The following is a 27411-nucleotide window of genomic DNA, read 5'->3' as shown; positions in this document are numbered from 1 at the left end:
CTTAATTTAATAGGCTACAGAAGATGTGCTTATTCAAAGGTACATATCTATGAAAGGGGGAAATATGCAATTTTAGTACAACAGGGCATTGGAAGAATTTTTAAAATTGACATTATAAAATTCAATCTTAATAATACGTAAAACTTGGAAGTTCCATCAGAAAGCCAGTAAAAAGTAAGTATGAGTTACTGCTAATTTTAGAGGATTTTTCTGTCTTTTAAAAGTCTAACCTTCAAGTCAAAACTATAAAGCACTTTGTTGCTATTTAGATTCTTTACTCTCCTCTGCAAACAAAACCCTTTTTGTTAGTAAAGGGTTTGGACCTCTTATCTCTAGTTAAGCCTGAGAAAGGGGAGAGAAAACTAATGTAGCTCTGTTACTTTTCATTTGAAAGATGTGTTGATGATAGCTGGAGAGCAAAGAGATTAAAACCTTCCAAATTGCTGCTTTGGAAATACATAATTTACACTTTACAAATTCCCTGGACTGATGAGGAATACTTTTAGTGTGTCATCATGTCTACACAACCTGGACAGAGAATTGCTATATATTCTCAAGTCATACACTTCTAGAAACTACCAAAATTTCCTACTTGGAAATGCGTTTGCTTGCCTTCATTAGTGTGCAAGGTGAATATTTTTCTAGCCAGAAGGCCATGTTTTCACATTTCTCTCTGCTAACTACATATTTCCCTAAGCACATTTCAATTGCTGTGTCTTACACTGCAAAGCTCTAAGTGACCAGGACTATGAATTATAAAATAAGTCCTTCCTGAACATGAATAATTCTTGGATGGAGAAGACTCTAAATCTTCCCTGGCAACACTGGTTTTCTATGATATATTTTCTGTGCCTATTTTAACATCCAATATACTTAGTATCTTTTTAAGCCTGATATTGTTTCTCCTAACTCAACCAGGGCCAGGCACCTGTCTCAAGGACCACCCATCCCACAAGTTACCTGGAAACTCAAATTAGCCCTTGGAAAGAGTTTTGACCATAGGAAGAAATTTATTTTGGTTGGTCAATCAAACTGGCTGTCTCCACAAAATGTTCTGGAAAATTTCAAGAGGACTAATCAAGAGAGTGAATATTACCAACCTGCAATATTAGCAGAGATGTCATAAATGTGCATCCATTCAACAAACGCTGCTGCTGCTAACACTGATAGTGGCATTGGTGATGATGATGGTCACTAAAGTTTGACCAGTTAACTATGTGCTGCTTCTTAACAAATATTAACTCATAAGCTTCATGATAATTCTTTGGTGTGAGCAGGTCCATTTTAAAAATAAGCAAACTGAGACACAGAGAAGTTAACTTGTTCAATGTCAACAGTTTTAAGTGGCAAAGTCAGGATTCAAACTTAGGAGTTTGGCTCCAGAAATTGTGTTCTCTTTCTTCGAATTATCTTAGAATCAGAAATCTGGAGACATGTCCAGGGATGACATTAAAAAACGCCCTGTTTCTTAAAAGTACCTGATCTTTATAGAGTTGATGACTCCACCTTGAGGGAAATGCCTATGTTCTATGTCTATTCATATTTACATGGGATTTCAACCAAGTCATAAATATGTATATTGTTATAGCCTATGCAGCTCATTATAAGAAATACATAATCACATTTCTAAAGAATAAATGTAAGTTAATAAGCACTCACTTATTAAAAATATACATATACTTAGGCCTAGATTTAGATTGTGGTACTTTCAGCGTGCAAAGGTAATTTTTAGCATATCAGAGGATTATTTAAAATAATATTTTCTTCTGAGCTCCCTTTTCTCCCTTACTTGTTATATTATACATTGTCTTTAATGGGCAAAGTAGTAAATATTTATGTTTCACCAGAAACTAATAATTCAAAGTCATTTTATTTATATATTATAAATATTTAACATTAAAAAAATAGGGTTTTTTTTCAATGATAAATTCAGAGAATGGGCAGAAGGGCAGCACTTAGTAGCCAGACGTCTATCACAAAAACCTCTAAACCCAAAAAGGCGAAGGATCACCTAAGCAAGAGCCTCAGAATTTTTTTCCAAATGACTGTCACACGTGGGCAATTATTTACTAAGGCACTATTTTTGAAAAATAAGAATTATCCTATTTATTTTGTAGACAAATTATATGTTAGATACAAATGCTGTATCTGAAACCACTCTCTTCCCCCAATTTTTAAGTACATTTTTTCCCCAAAGCACATTTATGATCAACATCATTTATTCATTTATTCATTCAATAAATATTTATGGCATATTTACAATGTGCCCAGCACTGTTTAAGTATGGAGAATATACAATGAAGAAAAAAAGATCCAAATCATTGCCTTCATTAAATTTACTACCTAGTAGGCGGACTTTGGGGTTGCAGTTCAAGCAGGGTGGTCAGAGGTGGCCTTCCAAAAAGGGTGAGTGTCAAATGAGTAAGTATGTCAGCAAAGAGATTTGGGAAGGGTGAGGTCTAAAGCTAGACATAAAGCGATCAATGTCTTTGAAGAAAAAATATGGTCTCCTCATAATATATAAAACCTCACTGTATGTTAGGAAAGCTGTAAATTTGCAATGGAAAACTCTGCATGTAAGATGACTTCCAGTCTAGCTTGCAAATTTCCTATCTGCCCACCTGACATCTCCGTTTGGTTGTCTAATATACTTTTTAGATTTCACATATCCAAGATCAGTTTCTGATCTTCCACCATTGCAATCTGCTCAATTCAGTCTCCCTTATGTCAATATGAATGGCAAGTCCACATTCCCAATCCTCCAGCCACAAACCTTGAGTTGCCCTTGGCTTCTTTCTCTCTCCCACACAGGGTCTAACTCTTCGGCATCTTCATCTGACTCACCCATCACCCTATGTGCTCGGTGAACATCTCTGAACCTCTCCATTTCCCGTCAGCTTGACTAAACTTTAGATGAGCTGCTTCCTGACTCCAGGCCCCTGATCTCCCTTTCCTGAAAGCATGTGCTTTACATAACTTTTATCACCGTAAATTCTTTTTTTGCTCCTTTGAAATATAAATACATTTAAATGCTGTTTGCCAGTTTCACAACCCAGGACTATCTTTCTCAAGGACCAAGGAGCCATCCCCTTGAGATGCAATATCTCCAGTCTCTGTGGGAGAGCAGGAGCCTAACTTTAAAGGCCGCCTGGCTCCAAGGTATGAGAGGCCTCCTGTCATCAAGACAGAGAAAATTCACTTTTCCTTTGGGTAAAGCCAATTAGCAAACACAGATGGCCTATGATCCCCCTCACCTTGTCTCTGAAAAATCTTTAGCCCTTTGTTTCAGCAGAATGGAACCCAAACTGAGCTCTGGTCTCTTTCCCCTCTTAGTTATTCATTCATTCATTATTATTAATTATTAATACTGTTGGATAAAGTCTTCCTTCTCTGTTTAACTTTGTCCAGGAAAATTTTCCTTTGAAAGTAGAGAGAGTGGAGGTGATGAAAAAATAGACAAGTTTAGTTGTGCAACCGGATGCATGGAAGGGCAGAAGGAATATTTATGGGGTAAGACCGACGCACCCGGGCTCTGAAACAGCGAGTGCCACAGGTGTCTGTGAGTCATCTGAGAGGAAGCTGCCAGGCCTACGGACATGCGGCCAGAGCTCAGGACACAGGCTTGCCTACATGGTGCTTGAAGCGTTAGGGCTGCATGAGAGCGTACAGGAAGGGTGGGGAGAACTAGAGAACCACGGGGCTCACACCAGAACTCTAGTGCATCCTAATGCTTAAGAAGTGGGGAGAGAGAGGAAATAATGAAGTACTGCGAATGAGCGCTCAGAAAGACAGGAAAGCAGAGTTATTGCCAAACGCACCACTGAAATGATAGAAACTAATGAGGAGAGAATGCGCAGCCTAGTGTATTACCACTGAATAATGTGATTTAATCCAGGTTTGCCCCAGCTGTGTTTTCCACAGTAACCTAAACCAAATTATATCATAAAGAAGGTAATGAGATCATGTCTCCCTATATGCTGTAGGGTAATTCAGTACAAATTTGACTTATTGAGTGCATTCTGATGATAAATAGTGCCTATTAAAATGCTTCCAATTTCTAAAATAAACCACCCTACCATGGCACATTTTCCATTGTCAGGATAGAGAATATTCAGCTAACTGCATGCTGCAAAGTAGCAACGAGAAAGTTTCCCCATCGCCGACATGAAGTTAGTGTGCTCGTGGCTTTTGCATTTTTTTTTAACATGAATCATCTACAATATTTTAAGATTTGATGTTTTCATTTCATTTGCTGCTGTTGACGTTTTGAGGTTGTGTTCAGTCACCTAGGCAACTGTTCTTATTTCCGCCATAATTTACTTCTATTTATAGGGCTTATGTCGATTTGATGGGCGCAAAGATAGTCTTTAAGACAGAGCAGGTTTACAAACTATTTGCTCTTAAGTGGATATTATATTAAAAATATGACAAATCTTAGTCTTCATACAAATAAAGACGATATGTTTAATTATTTAATTTGGATCATCAATAAATAGAAATAATGTATGATTTAAAAGGTGACATTACATTATCATGCTGAAATACAGCTACAATTGAAATGATAAACATTTGTTTTATTTTTAATATTACATTTCATTAAACTGAATTTTAGCAATTAGAGACCGCAGCTTCAGATACCCTCAAATAAAAAACTGGCCTTACACAGTCCTAAAATGAGTTCCCTTTTCACTTCTCATCTGCAGGACACTGTGAGCAAAGTTTAAACTGTGTGAGATGCAAACAAAATCCCTGATTTAGTTTTTAGGCCTTATTAGCTTTCAAGTTATGTCGGTAGAGGGAAAAATTACTAGAATATACAGGGTGCCCCCCCCCCAAAAAAATGTATACACACTTTAACACCTGATAGCTCAAGTCTGAAAATGAAATGTAGTTTAATAAACACTGCCTTTATGATTATTCAAAGTGTTTGTATACATTTTGGGGGGAACACCCTATGTATTCCTCATGGACAAGTCAAGAGAAGGAAAAAGTGATTTTAAATGACTACTTGCAAAACTGTCTTCAGCATGTGTCTTACAAATATTAGAATGGCTTGTTTTTCTTTTTTTTTAAGAGTTTGTATCATAAAACCAGGCAATTAAAGCCCTATATAACTTGCTGAGGGTAACTCGGGACTCTAAGAAACCAATGGAACACCAAGCTACCAAAACCTCCCAATGCTAGGCCAGGCTTTCAATAATAAAGAAAATAAAATGACAATTATTGGGTCCAATTTCCTGTTTTATCCCACTATCAAGAGTTGCTTTTTGTGATCACTATTTCATTTCTACATTATTTATGTGACTATACATCTACATAAAAGCACCAGTATCATTAAGGATATCACACTAATGCCATCTCCTTTTAACCTCTTAAAGCAGTTCATGACAAGTCCCTCCCCTGAGGAAAACATAACTTCTAAAAACTTTTGCTAATAGAATGTCTAGGATGTCAAAAATGTTTAGCACCTCAAAACCAGGCAACCAAAGTAATCTCATATCAGAAGAGATTTGTATTACAAAGCTCCCTGAGTTTCTCAAAAGGAAGTCAAAGTACACCACTAGCATACTCAAGTCTGCACTTACCATGAAATTCATTTTTATAAAAATCAAAATTTATTGAGCATTTCTTATATGAAAAATTTACTTTAGTTCCTAGCATATATCTAGATTAATCTTCAAAAACACATAAAATAGATACTATCATTATTATCACAATTTTTCAAGTGATAAAACTAAAAGTTAAAAATAAAAACTAACTTTCCCAGAGCCTTATGGATAGTAATTGGTGGAACCCACATTTGAACCAAGTCCATACTCTTAACTTCTACATTATATGCTAGAAACGATGAGTCACTTGGTCACTGATTTCATTCACAAATTCTCTTTCAAACTATTTTATTAAGAGTCTTTCTAAATCCAAAATTGTCCCACAGGTAGGCTTTTGGAACATACTTTTAGTTGCCAACTTGCTGACACTTTAGCAGTTTCCTGAGTCTCTCTTGCTACTGTGGCCCCTATTGCAAACAACAAACCAGGGACATTTTCTAGAAGTTAGAAATACTGCCTGGAATGAAATATCACAGAAGCCAATGTGATGAGAGATTGACAGAGAAGTAACTGCCTCTATCTTGTGGATTCTATGCTTGGAGACCTCAGATTGCTGCCCTACTTGTTACTCCACTACATCAAGACAAAGCGATCCACCAGGGATACTGTCAGGGTCTGGGCATCACTATATAGTTTTCAATGGTAATCAACAAACTGATGTTGTTAGTGATGGAGATTGCAGTATTGGGACATTTAGAAATTTGTGAGGCTTACACAGATCTGATACTAAGGTTTATGGTCTTCAGTTTTACGAGTCTTCTTTCTAGTACAGAAATTATGGTATCAACTCTATACTGACTGTAGCAAGAGTCAGGCAATGAGATTGTAAGGGATGTTGAGATTCTACCCAAGCTTACAAGTGTGCTATATGGGACAAAGTGTGGTTGGTGCCAGAAGACCTGGACTATGGTCCCCGTCTACCTGACTTATCCAAACTACTGAAACAGTTTTGAGGCTAATTAGTAAAATCAAGAAAAAAATTAAAAAACAAATTTAGGGCGTTGGTCAAATAAGACACCAATTTAAAGATATTCTGTAAACTATAAAGTGTAATGATATTTAGAAAATATCATTTAGCATGTATTTAATATAATCTTTTAGGACTTACAAAAAACTTATCAATACTTTTAGGAGTTTGACTATTTTAATAGGAGTTTATTTTCATGTCTCTTTCAAATTTAAGTTTTTAACATAAAAGATATATTTTTTCCTTGCTAAGAGCATGACAATTGTTTTTAATAGTTCTTTGAAGAATGATCTCTAAACCCGTAGCAAACTCACACTCCTGTATTTTATTCACTGTGGAATGCCTGATCATTGGTTATAACCACAGTATCGGTCCAGTGAGTATTCCTGTTTAGTAATTAAGGTAGTGACTAATTTCTACTGCTGTTCCTCTGCCACATCATAAGGCATGCACCATTGGTCCTTTAGTATTTCCACTCTCATTGACTGTGGACTCTAAACCATTATTTGTTGGTTTCAGACCTTTACAATGCCCAGTGGCATTTTCCACTGATGACAGCAATAACAGATGATGTTGGGCCAAAGCTACTGGGAGTGAAATGCAGAGAGCAAAATGATAATAAATAACTGTCACTCCATTACTAAACAGTTTCTAAAATTGGTTCTAGCGCATGTTCGATATAGCAGAGTCTACATAATATAAGAACCAGAAAAGGCATTTACATCTTAGTAACAGAAGCAAACAAAAAAAACCCAAACACTTGTCTTGTGCAGTGACCAAGAATCCCTCATTGATCATGGCATAGGCATTCATATAATTCTCAACAGATCCCACTTCAAAAAATTTTGGTATCTTCTCAATTTGTTGGTACCTGGCAAAGGTGTGATAGGTACACTCAGACTAATGAATACAAAGTTTAGAAATGTTGGGTAGGATACAAACATAAAGTCCTGAAACATATGAATATATTCTAAACACAGAGGTGTAATTATAAGAAATATGGAGCTATATAAGATGCCTGGGAGAGATCATGAAACCTGCCTAAACATGATCTTGGTTCTGGTCAGGTGATATGTGTAGGGGACAGATCTGAGCTATCCTTCCTGGCCAGCAATCTCATAAACTTCAGGTATGAGAATGGAAACTCACGACATAGATATTCAATAAGGGGATGTTACTGTTGTTAACTTGTTCATACTATATGATAATTTCTCTTTAAATTGCTCCTCCCTTTTTCAGGCCACTGTAACATCCTTTATTCTGTTCTCTTTCCTTCCATCAATGGTGTATCATGTTTGTTGTAATGATGATTATTGGTTTGCTCTTTAGTAAAGGATTCATTCTACTAACTCTATGACCTATGTAAACTGACAGGTGGTAATCACCAAGGTTCTTAGTCTGAAGACATGATCCACTTACTAGGTAAGTTATATAAATCTGAGCCTCAGCAATCTTGTTAGTAAAACCTAGAAAATAATATCAATATATCAGAGTTAATGTGATCATTAGGTAGCATATGTAAAGAGACTACCTTTCCTTGTTTCTCCCCAAAAGCAGAGTCTAAGAATGAAAAGTAGTTTATTCTGGGAATAGATCTTAGGAAATAGAACTGGGAGATTGGGAAGAATGACCCAGGAAATAAAGACCAATGCACGATATACTATCAATCTAGTCAATGCTGTAGGAAGAATTGGGGCTTGATCCCCCAGGGATACTTTTGAGGACCTGTGGAAAATGAACTTCAAAATGACCCATCCAAGGAATGGAGGAGTATTGTGCACGGTTTGCTCTGTGGGGTGTTAGTGCCTCACACAAGGTTGTGTATGTATTAGAATATCTGAGCAGCTTCCCAGCAACTGCAGGGAAGCTTCAAGGCAGCAGGCGAATAAAATCTAAGCTATTTGCAATGTATGCAGGGAGGTTTATGAAAGCAGAGGCTGGCCAGGTTGAATAAAATGTCACTCCCAGTTGATGGTCAGAGATCTACTCATCACCAAACAGTGGTAAGCTGTCATCTAGGGTCATTCCCAATGAACTGGATCATCAGGGAAATGCACTCAGTGCAACAGAGATCTTTGATTCAAAGAAGTTTCAGGGTGATTTCCACAAGGTTAGAAACAATGGCCTCTGTAAAAGATTCTAAAGATCCAGGACCACGGAGATCAGCAGCTTCAGAACCTACAACGGTCAGGTGGCCGTCTAGCTGGCCTATAATCCCATCCAAGAACAAAATGCAAATGAAAATAAGAAGCAGCAACTTATATCTTCTTAGCACATAGTGTTAAAGTTTATTACACACTCTCACACGGGGTATCATCTTTGGTGTTACCAGTGGTTCTGTGACAAAGTATGCTATTCTCATTTTCCAGATAAAGAATTTTAAACTTTCTAAGTTTGAAGCATCTTAACCAAGGGTTTGTCATCTTCATGTGATAAACCAGAATGAGAACCAAGGCGTGTTTGTTCTAATCCCATCATCCTAAAAGTTGCCTTTATTTTAACAAAATATCCCTGTCAATTCCTTTGAAAGCTAACACCTACCTGCCACTTCTAGTCACTCAGCAGCAGCCCAAGTGAATCACTCACTTCATTGAAAGTGAGAGCAGTTTACCATTAACAATATTTATTAATTTTTAAAAACATGTGTTTCTTAATTTCAGAGAGAGGAAGGGAGAGGGAGAGACAGAGAGATAGAAACATTAATGATGAGAGAGGGTCATTGATCAGCTGCCTCCTGCAGGACCCCTGCTGAGGATCGAGCCCACAACTCGGGCATATGCCCTGACCGGGAATTAAACCATGATCTCCTGGATCATAGGTCAATGATCCAGAGCCACACCAGCTGGGCAGCAATATTTATTTTCAATTTCATTGCCATCTGTAATGTTTGATCTCTTTCAAGGAGGCCAACTAGAAGGAAACTATCTCCAGATGCTCTGTGCCCCCAGACAGTTCCCAACATGAACTGGTTTCTAGAGATCTGATAAATAATCCAAATACTCACCAAGAAATGGAAACTCAAGAAAAGCAACATTTCTGATAAAACAAAAGTGTTGTGACATATATATACCAGTCCTAGGTTTTCTGAAGATTTGAAAATATGTAACTTAATTAAATTTATCTTTTCCCATTCATCTCCAAATTTCAGGTCACTGAATTTAACTAATTCAGTAATAATAGTAATAATGATAATTCTACTATTGCTACAACTTCTGTGAGTAATAATAACTGATTATTGAGAACTTACTGTGAGCTAGGTATTGTGTTAGGTGCTCTATTAGTTAACTTAGTTAATTCCCACAATAATCCTTTTATAGAATACTATTATTATCCTCGCTTTAGAAATAAGAGAACTGAGGCAGAGAAAGGCTCAGCCACTGTGTTATACCGCCTGGCTTTCAGACTGCAGTTTTGTAGGCTGGTCGGCAGTTGCAAGCTGTTGGTGTCTAGGAAACGGATTCACAGATTCCTAAGTGGTGGGTGTAAGTCAGTCAAGTTCAGTATCTCAGGGTAACTGAGAAACTGATCGACATCTTTGGGGGGGGGGAGAGAGAGAGAGAGAGAGTGTGTGTTGAGGGCGGGGGCAGAAAAGGGAATTGCAGGAAGGAAGCAAAGTAGAGGAGCATTGCCTCAGGAGTTTTTTCCCCCTAGAAGTTCAGAATACATTTACAACTCCTTGTTTCTCTTTTCTGCTCTAACAAACATGCACGCGTCCCACTTTCATACCCCCGTGGCTGCTGTAAAGACCAGGAGCGCTCGGAGGCGGCCCGCCCCCTGACCAGCCTCCCTGTGCTCTCCGGGTGGAGGGACTCACCCCCTCACGCGGCTGGCCCTGCATTCGGAGGCTCTCCTCCCTGACTCTGCAAAACCAGCTCCAGGTCCGGAGTCCCCCCTTTGAGAGGCTGCCCGGGTGGACCAGGAAAGGGCACAGGACACATGTCCCCCCAGGGAGGTGACATACCCGGTCAGTTTTTCCTTCCGTCTGAAGGCTGGTGTGACTGCGGACCTCAAGGTCCTCTTCCAGGTCAGAAACATCCTCCAGCTCCTCTGGGGTCTGTGAACAGAAAGCAAAACATTGTTGGTGAGAACACAAAAGGGAAAACAGTCTGGCAGGAAACAGAGACCAACATGACCCAGCAATTCCACCCCGAGGCACATATACCCAGGAGAAAGGAAAACATGTCCACCAAAAACTTGTAAACCAATGCTCATTGCAGCATCAATCCTAATAGCCAAACAATGGAAATGAGTCAAACATATCTACACTGATAAATGCATAAACAAAATGTAGTAAATTCAAACAATGGGATGGCGTTTGGCCATAAAAACAGATGAAGTACTGACACATGCTGCAACATGGGTAAAACTTGAAAATATTATGCTAAGTGAAATAATTAATTACAAAAGACTACATATTTGTGATTTCATGTATGTGCTGTGTCTAAGATACACATCTACAAACAAAACTTTGATTTGCGGTCCCTAAAGAAAGAGTGTGGGTCCGGAGGGAGTGGGCAGCAACTGCTAATGGGTATGTGGTTACTCTTTGGGGTGATAACAATGTTCTGGAATCAGGTGGTGGTAATGGTCACACAAGCTTGTGCATATACTAAAAAACACTGAATTTCACACTTTAAACTGTTGAAATTAATGGTGTATGAATTACATCCTAATAAATGTTTTAATTAAAATTTATTGGGGTGACATTGGTTAATAAAATTATATAGGTTTCAAGTGTACAATTCTGTGACACATCATCTGTACACTGCATTGTGTGCTTACCACCCGAAGTCCAATCCCCTATGTTACCATATATTTGACTCCCTTCACCCTTTACTACCCAAACCCCCCACTGCTTTTTCCCTCTGGTAACTGCCATACTGTTATCTGTGTCTGTGAGTTGTTGTGTGTGTGTCTTTCCTGTTTGTTCATTTGTTGCTTTCAGTTTTACATCCTAATAAATTCTGAAAGAAAAAGAAAGCAAAACTGATCAGAAGGAAGCTTTTCTCTCAGTGAGTGGCGATTTGGCTAAGCAGCATGTGGTTACCGCAAACCAAGGTGTTCGTAGGTGAATGGAATGGTTATCATGAAAGCCATATGACATCGAAACGCCACTAAAAATTATTGAGAAACTACATTTTCTAAGAACTTAGTAACAATTTAATATGATCTTCAGTACCTATTCTAAATAGTTAACCTCCTTCCATTCCTTTTTTTCCCAACTTCAGCTTAAGCGTCTCTGTTCAGAGGTGTCTTGGGCAGGAACTCCCTAGGCTGGGCTGGGCTCCTCTGCCAAGCCTTTCCTTACTCCCTCTACTTTTACCCTCATAACCCTAATCATACTTTACTGTGTTCTTGTTTGTGGAATCAGGCAGCCAATTGTTGGACTGCCTACTCTGTGGGGTAAGGACTAGGTCTGCCCTGCTCACCATCACATCACCACAACCTAGCACAGACATGCTTTTGAATGAATGAAGCAAAATTACCAGTGAGAGCCAAAAATACAGCTGGATATGAGCAAAACGAAACACAGCAGCAACGACAAACACGTGTTCCAACTGTACCTTTACTGTGCTTCCATCTTCTGTATTTCAAAGATAAATGTTTTGTTTTGTGGTGTTTTGTTTTTTCTAGTTCAAAGTTTTCATTCCCTTAGTCTCAATGGGGAAATAATTTAAAGAAATCAGTCCTTATTGCAAAAGCAAGTAAAAGTATTTAACAAGAATTAACTTAATGTTTGTCTTAGTTGACACAGTCTCAGCATTAAACCACGATTCCTTTGCTACAAAGCCCTGGTGAGAAGTCTACAATACGAACATTTAGGTTTCCTGAAAAATAACCAAAAGCAAAGTGAAAGATCTTTTACATACACCTGGCCGCTAAAGACCTGGAAAGGGGCAGCACCTGCCTCCTTAGGGCAGCTCCAGTTTCCCTGAAACCTTGCGCTGCACACAGGCCCTTTGTTTATTTTCAGAGCTGTAAGAGGCTTCCTTCCCCGGGGATGGGAACACAATGATTAGTTCACATTGTGGAGCAACGCTATCAATTTCATAACCACAAATGGCCTGAGATTCTCTCTTATCTCACGGATCTTTAACCAGCACATTCTTTGTTGTCTAACACTTGCAGTGAGCATCACCTCTTTGCATTTATTTCAGAGTACTCCTGTGGGACATTAACATCCCCCTTTTACCAAGGCCTCCAATATGCTAAGAAATTGTTATCTATATGTTGATCTCGATATGCAGTCCTCCTTTGCTGCAACTAAATGCAGCTAAGATCGCAGAGCAATTTACTCTCCCCTCTTAGGTATTAATAACATGAGTTCACACTGTGGAACTTCTGCACAGTCACATCTTTCTTATTAGCCATCTGTGTGTATTCTTCCCACAGCGTGCTTGAGAAAGGATCTTTGCAATTCCCCTCCATGACCCACCACCAGCCTCTGTAACATCTGAATAAACTCAGTTGATCAAATCCCCTTTCTTGGGTCTTGTTTTGCAGCTGAAGGCTGTCTGGTGCCCCGACTGTGACCTGTTTCATATAAGTGTCTCCTTTATTACTTGGGTGGTACTCTGTGAGGTAGTGATATATAACTTCACCATCAATTCCAATGTTTTATTCAACCCCAAAATAAAGTTACTTAACAGAAACTAAGAACAACTGCTGCTGTCAGAAGTCACAAGTACCATTTTTGTTGGTGATACTGCAGGGAGGGAAAAGGCTCCCATTTACGCCCACGTACTTCTGTGCTTTTCTTTGTCTTGAACCCACTAATAGTTTTCCTGCTAAGCCACCACACTGACCTCTTTTTTTTCATGAACAAAATCAATGGAGTGTTGGAAACACTTGCTGGCAGCATTCTGCAATGCAAGTGGCTGGATGGCATTGAAAAATAAAATGTTAAATATACAATATTATCATTTAAATTAAGTGGAAACTAAGAAAAGAATAGGAATACTCCAATCATTTATAGGATGATACATTAACTCCTTCAGGACTGAAGACAAATAATAATAGAAAGAGCAGATATGTTTAAAAGAGGCGGGGGGAGGATGGCTACCCTATTGTACACTTACTGGAAACATCAGGGGGAACACTTTGTAAAGTATATGATTGTCTAGCGCCTATGCTGTATTCCTGAAATTAACACAAAATAATATTGAATGTAAACTATAATTGAAAAATAAAATTTTAAAAACAGCTTGTTTTTACTCATCTGGTGACATTAGAAAGTTAAACATCTGGAAATGTACTGGGGTAGAGCGCATCTGTGTGTGAATTGTGTGTGTTTCTAATCGATATTCATTATGTGGGAGGGGAGACTATCTTACAGGCAGAGACATGTGGTAGAAAAACCCTACATTGTTGATTAATAGAGACCTGAATTTGAATTCTGGTCCTTCAATTAGTCATTATGGGACTTTGAACATTTGTGTAACCTTTTAAACTTTGGTTTACTAAGGATCAAATTTTAGATAATACCTTATCCTGAAGTTTGTTTTGACACTAAATTGTACCAGCATGCTTTAAGTAAGAGCTTGGCCCACAGACATGCCTGGGGTGCAGCAAGTGTGTTTCTTACTGTCTGTTGCTTCCTCTCTTCTTCCTTTACCATCCTGTCCCCCGTCTCATCACACTGTTTTGTATTTCTTGAATAAAACTTTGGTGGAAATTGGGATGCCTTTCTTATAATCCAAATTTATTATCCTGGATTGATACGGTTCTTAGTAGCTGCCTCTAGTTAGATTCGTCTGACTTGTGGGCCACTGTGCTAAACAGGATTTATTATAATTCCACATGCACTGCTTTCTTCTAAATCCCAAATAAAGATCTCTTTCAATCTGACTGAATCACGGATTAGAATAAAATTATTTTTTAAACTGTCATCTGCAATGATTTACTCTAACATAGGAATGATGAAACTAACTCCTCTAAGCGGAGCTGTCCCTAAACAAGACCAAGAAAAAGTTGTCCAATTGCTCGTGAAAAGGGTGTTAGCAAACTCAGTAATTACTCATTTTTCATATTAGAATTCAGGAAAACTATTTTGTATTTTGCTATTTTAACTCTTACTTACTGTGAAGCCTAGGCATCCTAAAGAGATTTGAAATAAGCTTAATTTCCTCATCTGTAAAATGGCAAAAAATATAACCCCCAATTCTTAGGGTTACTGTGAAGATAAAATAATATGATGGACTGGAACATTACTCAGTTACTAGAAAATACTAATGCTTCAATATTGCTTATGATTACTATGATTATAAGATGTCATTTTATTTGTGCAAATAAAGACCAAGAACAAGTATAGAACTTGAAAATATTTAGGCTGAGGTTTTTATATAAAAACTGGAGTTGCAATTAACAGTGACACATTAACCTTCAGGATCACAGTAAATTGGTGGTTTTAATATATGTAAAATATATATATCACTGCAGTAGAAATAACTGCATTGATATTGTATTTTTTCCCCTCAAGGAACTCAATGCTTTCTATAGACTTACTTTCATCAATCCTTTTAGAATCCCTAGTGAGACAGGTAGTTGATATCATTATAACTAAAAATTCACTTGCACAGACTTTATAAATGTTTAATATTGAAAGGTGAAGAAAGAAATTTGTGGCCATTACACAGCAAAAAAGAAAAGAAAGGAAGAAAGGAAGAAAGGAAGGAAGGGAGGGAGGGAGGGAGGGAAGGAGGGAGGGAGAAGAAAGTTTAGGAAATGGCAGTCATGCTTGGCATTTTCCTCCCAGAATTAAGGTTGAATTCTAAATCATACGCATGATTTATTCATAAATCGTACTTCTCTGACTATCCGTCACTAGCTTACTAAAATCAAGCAACCACCAAAGCAGTGTCAGTAGCTGTCTGCCACTCAGAGAAGCTGCGAGGAAGGATGCTATGGGCAGCCTTCTGAAGCAGCAGGCTGGCGTAATGTGCTCAGGAAGATCAAGCCAGCTCAGCTAATATTACAGGAGGATTTTGAAATGTCACAGTAGAGAGTACAGCATTAAAATCCTTAAAAAAAATAGGGATATATCAATAACACATTTTAAAATGATAGAAATCAAGAAATGCCCCTGTTGAATACACATATGCACACACATATCACTTGCTGCCCACACCTCTGGCTAGGACACTGGCACTCTGTCATTCCCGTTACATTCACCTCTTTTCTACTCCTTAAGTATGTCCTACTCATTAATTTTTTCTACATCAAGAGCTTTGGCTCTTTGTATCTACTGTTCTCTTGCATGGCAGGCTCTTCCTACAGGTGGGGCCTTCTCACAGTGGGGGCTCAGGTAGTTTATTCTCAGTCCTATCCCATCTTCCATGGCCAGTCTACCTAGACTTAACCCTTTCCCCAAATTTATTTTATTACATTGCCCTCTGTGTTTTTCTTTAGGTCTCCTATGATTATAACATGAAATTATATTTTTTTTCTTTTTCCTTTTTTTATTTTTATATTTCAAAAAGTGATATGTTTTGGTCTTGCTCCATTAGAACATAACTTCCACGGAAATTGGTATGTTGTCGGTCTTGTTTCTCACTCTGAGCACCTGAGAAAGCATATACTATGTGCTCAATAAAATTTCCTAACCGAATAAAGAAATAAAAGATTTTATGACCAATGAGCTTTGCTGTCAATGTCAAAAGAAGGTCATGGGAACATTTTTGAGCTTTGAAGTCATGTTTAATCTTTCGCCTTCTGCCTTCAGTAGGTGTTGATTTAATCATTCCTTGCCTAAGAGAAAGTTTGAAGTGAAGATTCCAAGACTTTTTTTTAAAGCCTATGGAAATTAGAGACAATAGATTATGAGCAGAGAAATTTTTCACAAGCTCAAAATTCTTAGACTTAGAAGAGGAGGAAGACATCTATGTATTGTATTAGTCGTGCAGTATGGGTAAAAAAAAAAAAAAATCAGAGAAAATGCCATCTACCAAACCCAGCCAGTTTCAAGTCTCACCAAGGTCCTGTGCCACAAGCTTTTCATGGAAACAGCAAGTAGTAAACCCTCAGGAGCTACATGGGCTACCACAAGGAGCATCTCACTGGTAACTAGTGTGAGAAAATGACAATGACTGGTGGTTCTCTCAGCTGCCTGGATATTGCCTAAGGCTCTAAAAAAGTTTCTCAGCCTTGGCACTGTTGACATCTTGCTCTGAATAATCCTGATTGTAAGAGGCTATCTTGACTATTGTGGAATGTATAGCATGATCCCTAGCCTCTACCCACTGCATGTAATAGGACCATCCCAAGATGAGACAATCCAAAATTCACCTTGTCACAACAGAGATGGTAGAGGTAAGGGGGAGGCCCAATAACTAGGTTTAAATTTCCCATGAGCAAAGTTAAAACTTAGTTGCCTTAGGAAATATAAAAATAAAGAGTAGTAATTGTTTTTTCTTGTACATCTGAATTTGTGGACGGAAATTCATACCCCATATGATACTATTATGGTTACAAAACAGAAGAGGGCACTCTTTAATCATCTTAGTCTTAACCAAATAATTAGAAGACAATATCAAAAGATTTATGAAAATAAAATTACAAACTTGGTTGCAATATTAACACCAGCATTCAATAAGTGGTGTTTATTCTTTGTTATTTTTTAAAAGTTTTACTCACAATAAAAAAATTATTACCTAGAGATAGTCAATAATAGTCCATGTTTGTTTGATCAGTAATAAAGATGTTAGAAAAATCAAGTTAAGTCATCTCGACTAACACATTTAAATGTCTTTTTTAGGTATATAAATAGGCTATTATGCTAGATACTGGACATCCTCAGGGAAATAAAACCTAATCCTTGCCCTCAAGAGAGATAAAAGGTAAGGATATGAGATAGAAATAAAAGATGTTCCCTAGAGTCAGAAGGTGTGAGACTGAATTTGAATGGTGAGACAGGGAGACCTTTCCTTAGAAATGTCAGGCAGAAGAGGGGAATAAACATAAAGTGCCCCAAGGTAAGCCAGGAGGGTATTCCTTGTATTGCCAGAAAGTTGCTAGGCTTGTGTTGTAGAGTAGATTAATGAACTTGAAGTCAGGATACCTGCATTTTCATTCTAACTTTGCCTCCAATTAATTTTATGTTGTTAAACAAATCTCCTAATTTTCCTATGGTTCAATTCACTCACCCTTAAAATAAAGATGAGAAAACTTGATAATGCCTTCAAGTCCTTCGAGTTTTAAGATTTTATGAGTTCATGTTTCAACTGAAAGTAGAATATTAATCTGGATGAAATGTCTGTAGTACTAGGAGATCTCAATATCAGGGGAAATCTGGTAAATATGCTGAGTTCAGCTGATTGAAACATAACATATTCCAATCTATCATATTATTTAGAAACATGATAAATCTTCTCAATTCATCTATCTTTCCATTCTCACAAGGGGTGAGAAGGCTTCTAGTATTATTCACAGTTCTATAACTCAAGTGCTTAACATACTGCCTGGCAAATAGTGGCTGCGCAAGAAGTATGACTGTTAGTGAATGAAAACAAGAAAGAAAATAGGTTAGAAAATTAATAAAGATGCAAATAAAGACATATGCCCTTAACTGCCACAATAGATATTGGTAGATTTTCTTCTTATAATCTTTCAAAAAAACGATTCAAAAGTGCCTCTAGGTACCATTAACATTCTATGTTTGACAAGACATTTCTTTTCTTCTAGCATGTGAAGAATATTACACCATATGAATTATTCCATATGAGGAAACCAAGGAGCCTGGGTGAGTATTGGACCCCTTAAAGGCTACACCAATTGAAACAGAGTTTGACAAAGCTAAGTTGCAGAATATAAAACTATACACCCTAAAGTAAGAGGAAAGACTGTGTCTATTAAGTACAAGAGGATATGATTAATACAGTGAAATAGGACAACTCAACTCGGGGAGATAAATACTAAGCATGCAGAATATTATTGTCAGAGGAGACACAACCTTGATCCTTAGTTGTTCATGTATTTTACATAAAATCAGTCTCTATTAGTTCACTACTTAGGAACCTACCCCCAGGCCAACAGCCATCAAATAGCCAATCATTTGATACCTTATGGTTGAGCCTGGTTTATGATGTTTATCATAAGGGGTGATGGTTATAATCACCTAAGTTTACATAAGGCCTTTCTAAGGACTCAAGCCATGGTAGAATCACACAAGTAAATGATATGTGAGCCTCAATCCTTCTATCAGGAAGCCTGTGGGCAGTCATTCCTCTAATACCAACGAGGCTGATAACTTTAGAAAAGCACACAGCAAATCAGCAAGAGGGTCACAAATGAAACGGGCATTATCAATATCATTGTACTTATTCAATCACCTAATGAGTTGGCGATCTAGCTCTGACTCCCAGGCTGTCATGTCTGATTCATGAAAACTGTCATAAAAAGTATTCCAGCTTGAGGTTTAAATAAAGACATGAAAAGTTGAAAAGTTAATGAAGTCACAGAGAATAGGAGTTGGACAAAAGCATATTTTTGGAAAGTTCAAATATTATAAATATCCAGACCCAAATCAGGATCTTGACTTTCCTCTCTTTGAGAACCGAAAAATGAAGTAATCATTTTAAATTGAGGTCTTAAAAGAGTTCATGAACAACTCTGCTGGGTTATTCCACATTTCTTTTCTCAGTCAATGTCAGCGATAAACCTCAAGAGGCAAAGGTCATCATTTTAACACCATAGCTGAGGAAAGCGAGCCTTCGAGTTCATGGAAACTCCCCGACATCACACAGCTAGGAGAGCTGATGAGGAGCAGGTTCCCCGCTAGTTTCTGAACCATGTGGCTTAGCAGGCACAAAAGCATCCGAAAGGTGGGAATCGAGTAGTTAAAACTGACAAGTGTAGACAGTGAGTTTCAAACAGCGCCAGCATCCTCACAGAGCCAGGCCAGCCAGGCATTTAGGGGCCTTCACCATACTGGTCCTTAATCTCCACCTCCCCCTGCCAGATACAATGTCTGGGCCTCAGCAAACTTGGGCTCCCCTACCTTGAATGGTATGTTGCCTTAGAAAACCAAACTAAAAGAAATCCTGCTTGCTTCACAGATTGGCACCCTGGCTTTAAGTTATACAACCAGCTTGAGATGATTTCAATTTTGACCCTTAGCATGAGCAAAAGTGTGCCAATGGATCTGCCAAAAAAATAAAAATAAAAATAAAAAAATGCTCCCACATGATTGTTTTTCCTTCCTTCCTTCCTTCCTTCCTTCCTTCCTTCCTTCCTTCCTTCCTTCCTTCCTTCCTTCCTTCCTTCCTTCCTTCCTTCCTTCCTTCTTTCAGTTCTATACACATTAGGCTACACTAATCAGCAAAACTATTAGGTGTGTTTTGGACAGAGCTGTGGGTTTATATTTTCTTTCCAAATTAAAAGCAGAAAACCTAAGGTAAGTAATTTGCGAAATTTCTTTCAGTAAGGCCAGAACTGTGGTGGGACATAGTATAGGACTGAGTCCCTGGATTCTAGGCCAAATGCCCCCTTTAATAGCTTGTGACCTCAAACAAGTACTTAACTTGTTGAGGATACAACGTCTTCAGAAGTAAATGAAAGGACTGAACTAAATGACTGATTAAACCCCCTTCACTTCTCCTTTCACTCTGCAAGGCTATTGCAGGTTTGGTTACAATGTATGAGGAAAGATAATATTTGCTTAAAAAAATAACTGAATTGGGAGGACAACCTTCTTTTAAAACATTTAACACAATTCTAGATCACAAGTCCTATTTGGATTGTTAATATCTCAGATTCGAAAGAAGTTGTGAAACTTATCTTGTCCAGGACTATTTAGCGTGATGTGAGGGTCCTTCACAGGCAGTAAAGTAACTGACGATGCCATTGAGAATTGTGGCAGGGCGATTACTCTCATTGCTTTATGGGCAGGAGGTGTGCTACTGCTGAAAACAATGTGATTATGATGATGATGATGATGATGGTGGTGGTGGTGATAATGATGATGACGACGATGACGATGACGATGATGATGATGATGATGGTGGAGGTGGAGTAATGGTGGTGTTGGCAGCAGTAATAGTAGTAATACTATCAGCAGTGGTGGCTACAGATGACTAATAAACACACCCTGACCTTCCATTTCTGGACACAAACACGGCTACCTGGAATATCAGACAAATTCTACTCTATTTGACTGCAGAAGTCCCACCTTTTCCATTATACTCTCTGCAAATAAACTCTATCTATGTGAATGTATTCTCATCCTTAGAACAGACAGCTGAAGAGGGTTATCTAATTTTTGAAAAAAAATACTAAGTTTTCTTTTTCAGAAAAGCTATTCTACAGATATTAAAATAAGAGTTTCAAAGAATTTCTAATGGCAAAAAGTCCACGTAATACACTTTTAACTGAATCCACACATATATAAATATATATATTTTCTAATTACATAAAACATTGCATATATATGAGGAAAAAAGAGTGGAGTATTATATCTAGTTTTTCTTCTTTATAATTTGTTTCCAAATTTTCACACTATATATTTATTACTTTTGTCATCGGGGGCAGCAACACAAGCAATGAGCATTAGAAGAAAATCTGCTTAAGGATGAATGTGCCATTACAAGGACATGTCAGCAGTAAAAACAGCAAGATTGCAAAACTTAATGTGAGAGAGCAGAGCTGGCCTTGTCACTGTGTAATAGGTCTATCAATGTGGCATGATATTGGAAGCTGATGTAGACACAGACCAAAGCTCTCGATAGGTGAGGGGGAAATTGCAGCATATGTCTTCATTATCAGAGCAAACACTAAAGAAGACCGTAATAGCAGAAACAGAAATACCCCTCACTCGGCCCCATGCTATCTCCTCATATTGCATGGTCTCCCTTTTAACTCTGTGGATCTATAAAAGCAGTTGCTCCATTATTTTATGTATCACATTTTCAGTGTCCTGGAAACTTGTTTGACAAAAGTGTTCCATAACAAAGATTTTAAGGGAAAAGAAAGTTGTGTTTTGATTTCCCAGTGGGGATATATATATATTTTAACTAAAGGAAATCTTTTACTCCCGGAAATTGTTAGGCAGTCAGGTATAATATCAGTGTTCCTCACCACATCATCTATCTAGATTTGCAAAGTAATCCCAGGCACAGCAATAAAGCAAAAAACTATCTGCTGTGTTCCAGCCACAGTACATAAGGCTAAACGGGATGTTCAAACCCAGCACTCCTATTTCACTGAACTGAAAAATAAAATAAAAAATATGAAAGAAGTTCCACATTACTGAGGAGATGCTGCACAGTAAGACAGTAATTCAGATCTATATTAGATTTTTGTACATATTATTCAAGGTTACTGGATTGAAGTTTGCTTCATGAGACATAAGAATTCCCTACATTGGTAGAATAAAATAGCTTAAGTTGGCAGCTTACATATAAAATGGAACACTAGAATGCAACAAAACAAATATTTAGACAAACCCTAAGCAAGAATTATGCTCTCTCTACAAAGGGATTTTTAAGTCTCAAAACTAAAAGGCCTATTTGTAGAAGTAAGTGAATACACCACCGCTGAAGACATAACCAGATGTAAGTGGTTATGAAACTAGCTTACGGCAAATGCATCGTGCTGTTTCTACACAGACCTGTCCGGATCAATGGAATTAGGACAAGTGGCAGAAGAAAACCCATAGGGAAAGTTAGATTTTAAAATGTGCATGTGTTCCTTAGCAAGCTAAATGTATACACACCATAGAATCCAACACTCCTCCCCTAGGTATTTACTAATGAGAAATAAAAACATATAGTCACACAAAGATGTGCACAAATAATTAGAGCTAGATTTTAAAATGTGCATGTGTTCCTTAGCAAGCTAAACATATACACACCATAGAATCCAACACTCCTCCCCTAGGTATTTACTAATGAGAAATAAAAACATATAGTCACACAAAGATGTGCACAAATAATTAGAGCAGCTGATTCATAAGAGCCAAACAGTGAGAAGGACTCAGATGTTCATCACCAGGGGAATGATATAACTGTATGTCCATTTACTAGAACATTATTCAATTATAAAAAGGAGTAGATTGTGGATACAAGTAGCAACATGGGTAGATCTCAAAAAAAGTATGCTGAGTGAAAGAAGCCTCATAAGAGTACATACTGCATGATTCTAGTGATACAGCATTCTAGGACATGCAGATCCACCTTCAGTAACAGAAATCAGATCGGTGGGCATCTGGAATCTGGGTGAAGGAGCGATTGGATTACAAGGGGGCACCAGTAAGTTTTTGGTTCTAATGTATGTTTATTATCTTGACTGTAGTATAACTTCAGGGTTATATGTGCATGTATATAAAACATACCAAATCATATACTTTAATATTAAGTTTATTAAATGGCAATTATATATCAATGATTCGGTCAAAAATTTGCATTTAATTATTCAAATGCCTATCTAAACACATATTATGTAAAGTAACAATTGTCTGCTTGGCCCAAGCCTATAACTGTAAATGGGCCATGCAGTGTGAAGTTCTGTTGAGCAGGTATTACAGTTTCACTTTTTTTTTTTTTAATATATCTTTATTAGCTTCAGAGAGAGGAAGAGAGAGAGAGAGAGAGAAACATCAATGATGAGTCATTGACTGGTGCCTCTTGCCCGCCCCCTACTGGGGATGAAGCCCCCGCTGAGCCACCCTGGCCAGGCTGAGGGGTTCATTTTTAATCAATTAATATTAAGCATTTTGCTATCTAATAAAATGCACCTCAATTCATAGTAACTGCATATTCACCAAAAATGTTAAAGTTTCCTTATCAATATTAATGCTAAAAGTTAAATTTTTATCAAAAATGAACTTCAGCTCACAGATATCTTTTCTATGGGTCATCTCGCCAGAGGTCCTTAGAGATCAAGAAGCATTAAACTTTAGTAAGAATAATATCAACTGGAGGCTTCTCTCTATGGACATCAATGTGAAATGACCACTGATAAGAATAGCAATATATATATATATATATCTATATATAGCAGCGATGGATTTTTCCATCATTTAACTGTATTTATAAAAAATACCAAACCAAGCGTTATACTTTTCCACTTCATTCAAGGCAATGGTTTAAAAAAAATTAGTAGTCAAACCCCGTCTTAAATAAAATTATAGAATGCTAACATTAACAACAATACCAAAAGGGAATATGTAAGTGTTCTGACTGAAGCATAAAGCTGGGAGGCTGGTGTGTGCGCCTGGGTGTGCACATGACGTGAACCTGGATAGTCAGGTCGCTCCTCTGCCCACCTTTTTTTGCAGTTTGGGAAATAATTTCCCTCATGCTAATTACCCACAAACCACAGCTTGGGTACCACCTCTGCTTTCCCCTTGGGGAGTTTTAATCATCCACATTTCACCAGAAGTTGGCTCATGCTATTTCAGTAAGGAATTGTCAAACTTCTGGTTAAATGTGCAGAATTAAAGATAATTATATATACCTACACTTCCTCCTGTATATGACTAATGCATCTTTTTTTCTGAGTTAGTTTTAAAATATAACAGTAAAATAATAAAATAGCAATTACAAATTGTCATCTGCTTTACTCATGTGTTGCTTTGTCCCGTCTATTTCAGTAAATTTCCTCTCTTTTATTACTCCCTTCTGGATTCTTCTAGATGTCAGCAGCCCCAAGCTGAGCATGTATAGATTAAAATGTCATTTTCTAAAACCCACTCAAACTATCAATGTCATCTATTTAGAACACTGAAGTTACATGTTAAATAAAACAATAACATATACTAAGACCAATAATTTGTTTTATAGTCTGACCAAAATAAATCGTAAGCACTCTTCAGCTGAATTGATCTTTCTTATTTTTCAATCTCACCTTTTACCCTTATCTTTCCACCTACTCCAAGTAATTCAGTTTGCCAATAATTTTTTTACTAACATTGTTCTGTCTTAAAATTCGCTTTTCCCTGCAGATCTATCCATTATCCAGAAATCAGAAATAAAGCTTGGTCTCTAGAAAGGGGACACTGTTTGAAAATTAGTTCTACAATGAGAGAGAGAATCTACTTTGGAACAGGATTCCTGTTATCGATATGTCAAGATGAAAAAGCAAGCCATAGTCTTCTGAAGAGAATTTGGTAGGTTTGATTTGATTAGCTCCAGTGACTCTGGTGGTGGTGGTGGTGTGTGCGTGATTCCTTTTAAATTTGAAGGTATCAAAATTCAAATAGAAAAAAATAAAAATACAGATTGCATTCAGAAGATATGTATGGATTTGTCATAAATTATATGAGGACACTGTCTTTTTTTTTGAGAGGAAGATAAACTTTCAATTAGAAATCTTAAACAGGTCATTTCTCTTCTCTTTCCTGTACTTTATGTTTTATATTGATTTTTAATTAAGTTCATTGCGGTGACATTGGTTAATAAAATTAAACAGGTTTCGACTGTAGATTTCTATGATACATGATCTGTATGCTGCATTGTGTGCCCACCACCCAAAGTCAAATCATCTTCCGTCACCATGTGCTTGGCTCCCTTTGCCCTTTGCTATGCCCCACCCCCCTTTCCCATCCTTAGGAAGCTAATACAACATAGTCTAAGTTCTATATACTAAGTTTTAGACAAAATTTCACAAATATTAAAATATATTATTAACATTCTTCTATCAACATACACCTTTATTTGCACTAGGGAAAACATTTTGATTTGTACAAAATGTGTTTGATTTGTTTGGCTACCCTGTGCAAGCTGCCAGTTATTATTCTCTCGCTAATGTTTGCAGATTGTTTTAGCTCAGCGCTAAACTGAGCAGGGCGTGCACCTCAAGATTTTCCAGGATAAAATATTGTTCTTATTCCTCCTGCTGCTCAGCCATCTTTTGATCCTACTTTGCGGGATTAGACTGTCTAAATACAGCCTTCGCTTTATGCCTCAACTCGGGAATTCTCGTGTATGAAAAATTTTAAACTCTGTTCTATATAATGAACTGAGTAAGGAGTAAGTGTAATATTTGGGGGCCAGAAGTCAGAATAACTAGCTTCCCATCCCTGTTTTTCATTCATTCACTTTTTCATTTAAGAAGTTTTCATCAAAATGCCAGATACTGTAGTAGTTGCTAATCACAGGATTATCAACGAAGAGCTGGTATTAGACCAATGGGCTCTCTATCTAACGGAATAACAACATTTATTTATTCTGTGACTCTGGAAAAGGTATTTGGTACTTGGTTTCACATACTGTAAGTTAAAGATAGCTGTCCTCGCCTTCTTTATGTTCCACATTTTACCTCTTTCTCATCAAATGTTGTTATGGTCAACTCAGGCGATGGATGTAGATTTGACTCTGTATACATAAAGTAAGGCACACTTTCTTATTTTTATGTAAAACTAGTTTAATAAAGTCTCTTTCTCAGTTCGGGATACGTAGTAGAATCTCACTGAAATTTTCTCTTCTCTCTTTCCTACAATGGCAGTGCAGGCAGTAAATTAAGACCATGCTCACCGGAATGAAAAAAATTAAATCCCGTCCTAATATACCATATATTAGATGTGTGGCATTGGGAAGTATGTTAAACTCCTTCAATTTTGATATACCTATTTTATAGGATTGATATAAGGAACATATCAGAGAAGAACATGTGATACTTAATCTAGTGCCAAGAACAGGGTAAGCATGCAAATAAATATTAGCTCTCATGTCACTCTAACCTACGTCAAGAAATATTAGCTATTATGTCTAACTACTACTGTTGTTGGAATCCTAATAAAAAATACCAGAACAGGAGTTAGAGAATTTATCCTGGTTCAATCCCTTATTAACTAGGTGATCATCTTATTTTTAACTTTTAGAGTCTATTTCCCATTCTATAAAGTAGCATTCATTATATCTGAAAGGGCCATGATGTCTACATGAGTAAGTTATATGAAAATTATTAAAGTATTCTATGAATACCAATTTGAGGACAGATGTGAATATAGTTAAGAAATTATTAAGTAGCATCACCTTTTACTCTCACTCACATTTTATTTTGTTAAATAATTAAAAACACTCAGGAGAACCAAGTCTTAAAGAAGTTAAGCTGGACTCAGAGAAATTTTGAAATCATTTAAAAAAACCTAATAGGTTCTCCTCTTTAACAGGCACATGGAAGGTAAAAAAGAGTCAGAAGAGAAGAGAAAAATGCATCAGAGACCTGAAAGGAGGCGGGAAAGAGTTCAGACGGGAGGCACTCATTGCGAACATCTAGTACTCACCCAACACAAACAGAAGCACGTGGCCCGAGCTGTGAAAACAGTCCAGGCGAGAAGGCGCTTCTCTCTATGGGGTACATATTCCACATGAAACCTAACCCAGACCCTATATACACAGCGTGACAGGACGTGATTCAGCGGAGGCTAGGAAATCAGAAGCCCTGTCTCCTGAGGCCCCCTTTTCCCCAGCATGGAGGTCCCTCATTAATTTCTTTGATGGATGCAATAAAACATATTAGCTCAAGAACTTGAGGTCAAAAGTAAAATTATGTCAGGTTTCTTAATTAAACAAAGGTCTTTATTAGCCTTTGGCCTAATTTTGGTAATTCATAGTTCAACAGTGAAATTAAAAATTACTAAATTGTATTACTTATAAATCTCTACACCTAATTTAAAGCACTGCTAGTTGCAGCTAGAGAGAGGACTGTATTTCTTCAGCCCTCTCTGACTTCAAAAACAATCTCCCAAGTTTTTTGCATATTTTCCTCAGTTTATTTTTTATGCAATACACATACAGACACACACAAACATATACGTATATTACATTACATAAACTAGCTTAATATGACTGTCACTTTGCATTTCATTTCAGAAGAAATCAATACTTTTGGAATGATCAT

The 27411-nt window shown here is 37.3% G+C and overlaps 1 protein-coding gene across 1 annotated transcript in view; it reads right to left on the bottom strand.

Annotated features, from left to right (window-relative positions):
• Positions 1–27411, bottom strand: part of LOC107543268 (catenin alpha-3) — a 435074-nt gene that overhangs the window by 98496 nt on the left and 309167 nt on the right. Inside the window, exon 5 of the mRNA XM_087824142.1 lies at positions 10538–10630. Coding sequence (XP_087680268.1) covers positions 10538–10630 — 93 coding nt within the window. The remainder of the gene's footprint in view (positions 1–10537; positions 10631–27411) is intronic.

This window comes from Miniopterus natalensis, chromosome 14 (genome assembly GCF_054644295.1).
Source record: "Miniopterus natalensis isolate mMinNat1 chromosome 14, mMinNat1.hap1, whole genome shotgun sequence".
Lineage (NCBI taxonomy): Eukaryota > Metazoa > Chordata > Mammalia > Chiroptera > Miniopteridae > Miniopterus > Miniopterus natalensis.
The sequence above is the reverse complement of the archived record's forward strand: the minus strand, read 5'-3'. Positions and strand labels throughout refer to the sequence as shown.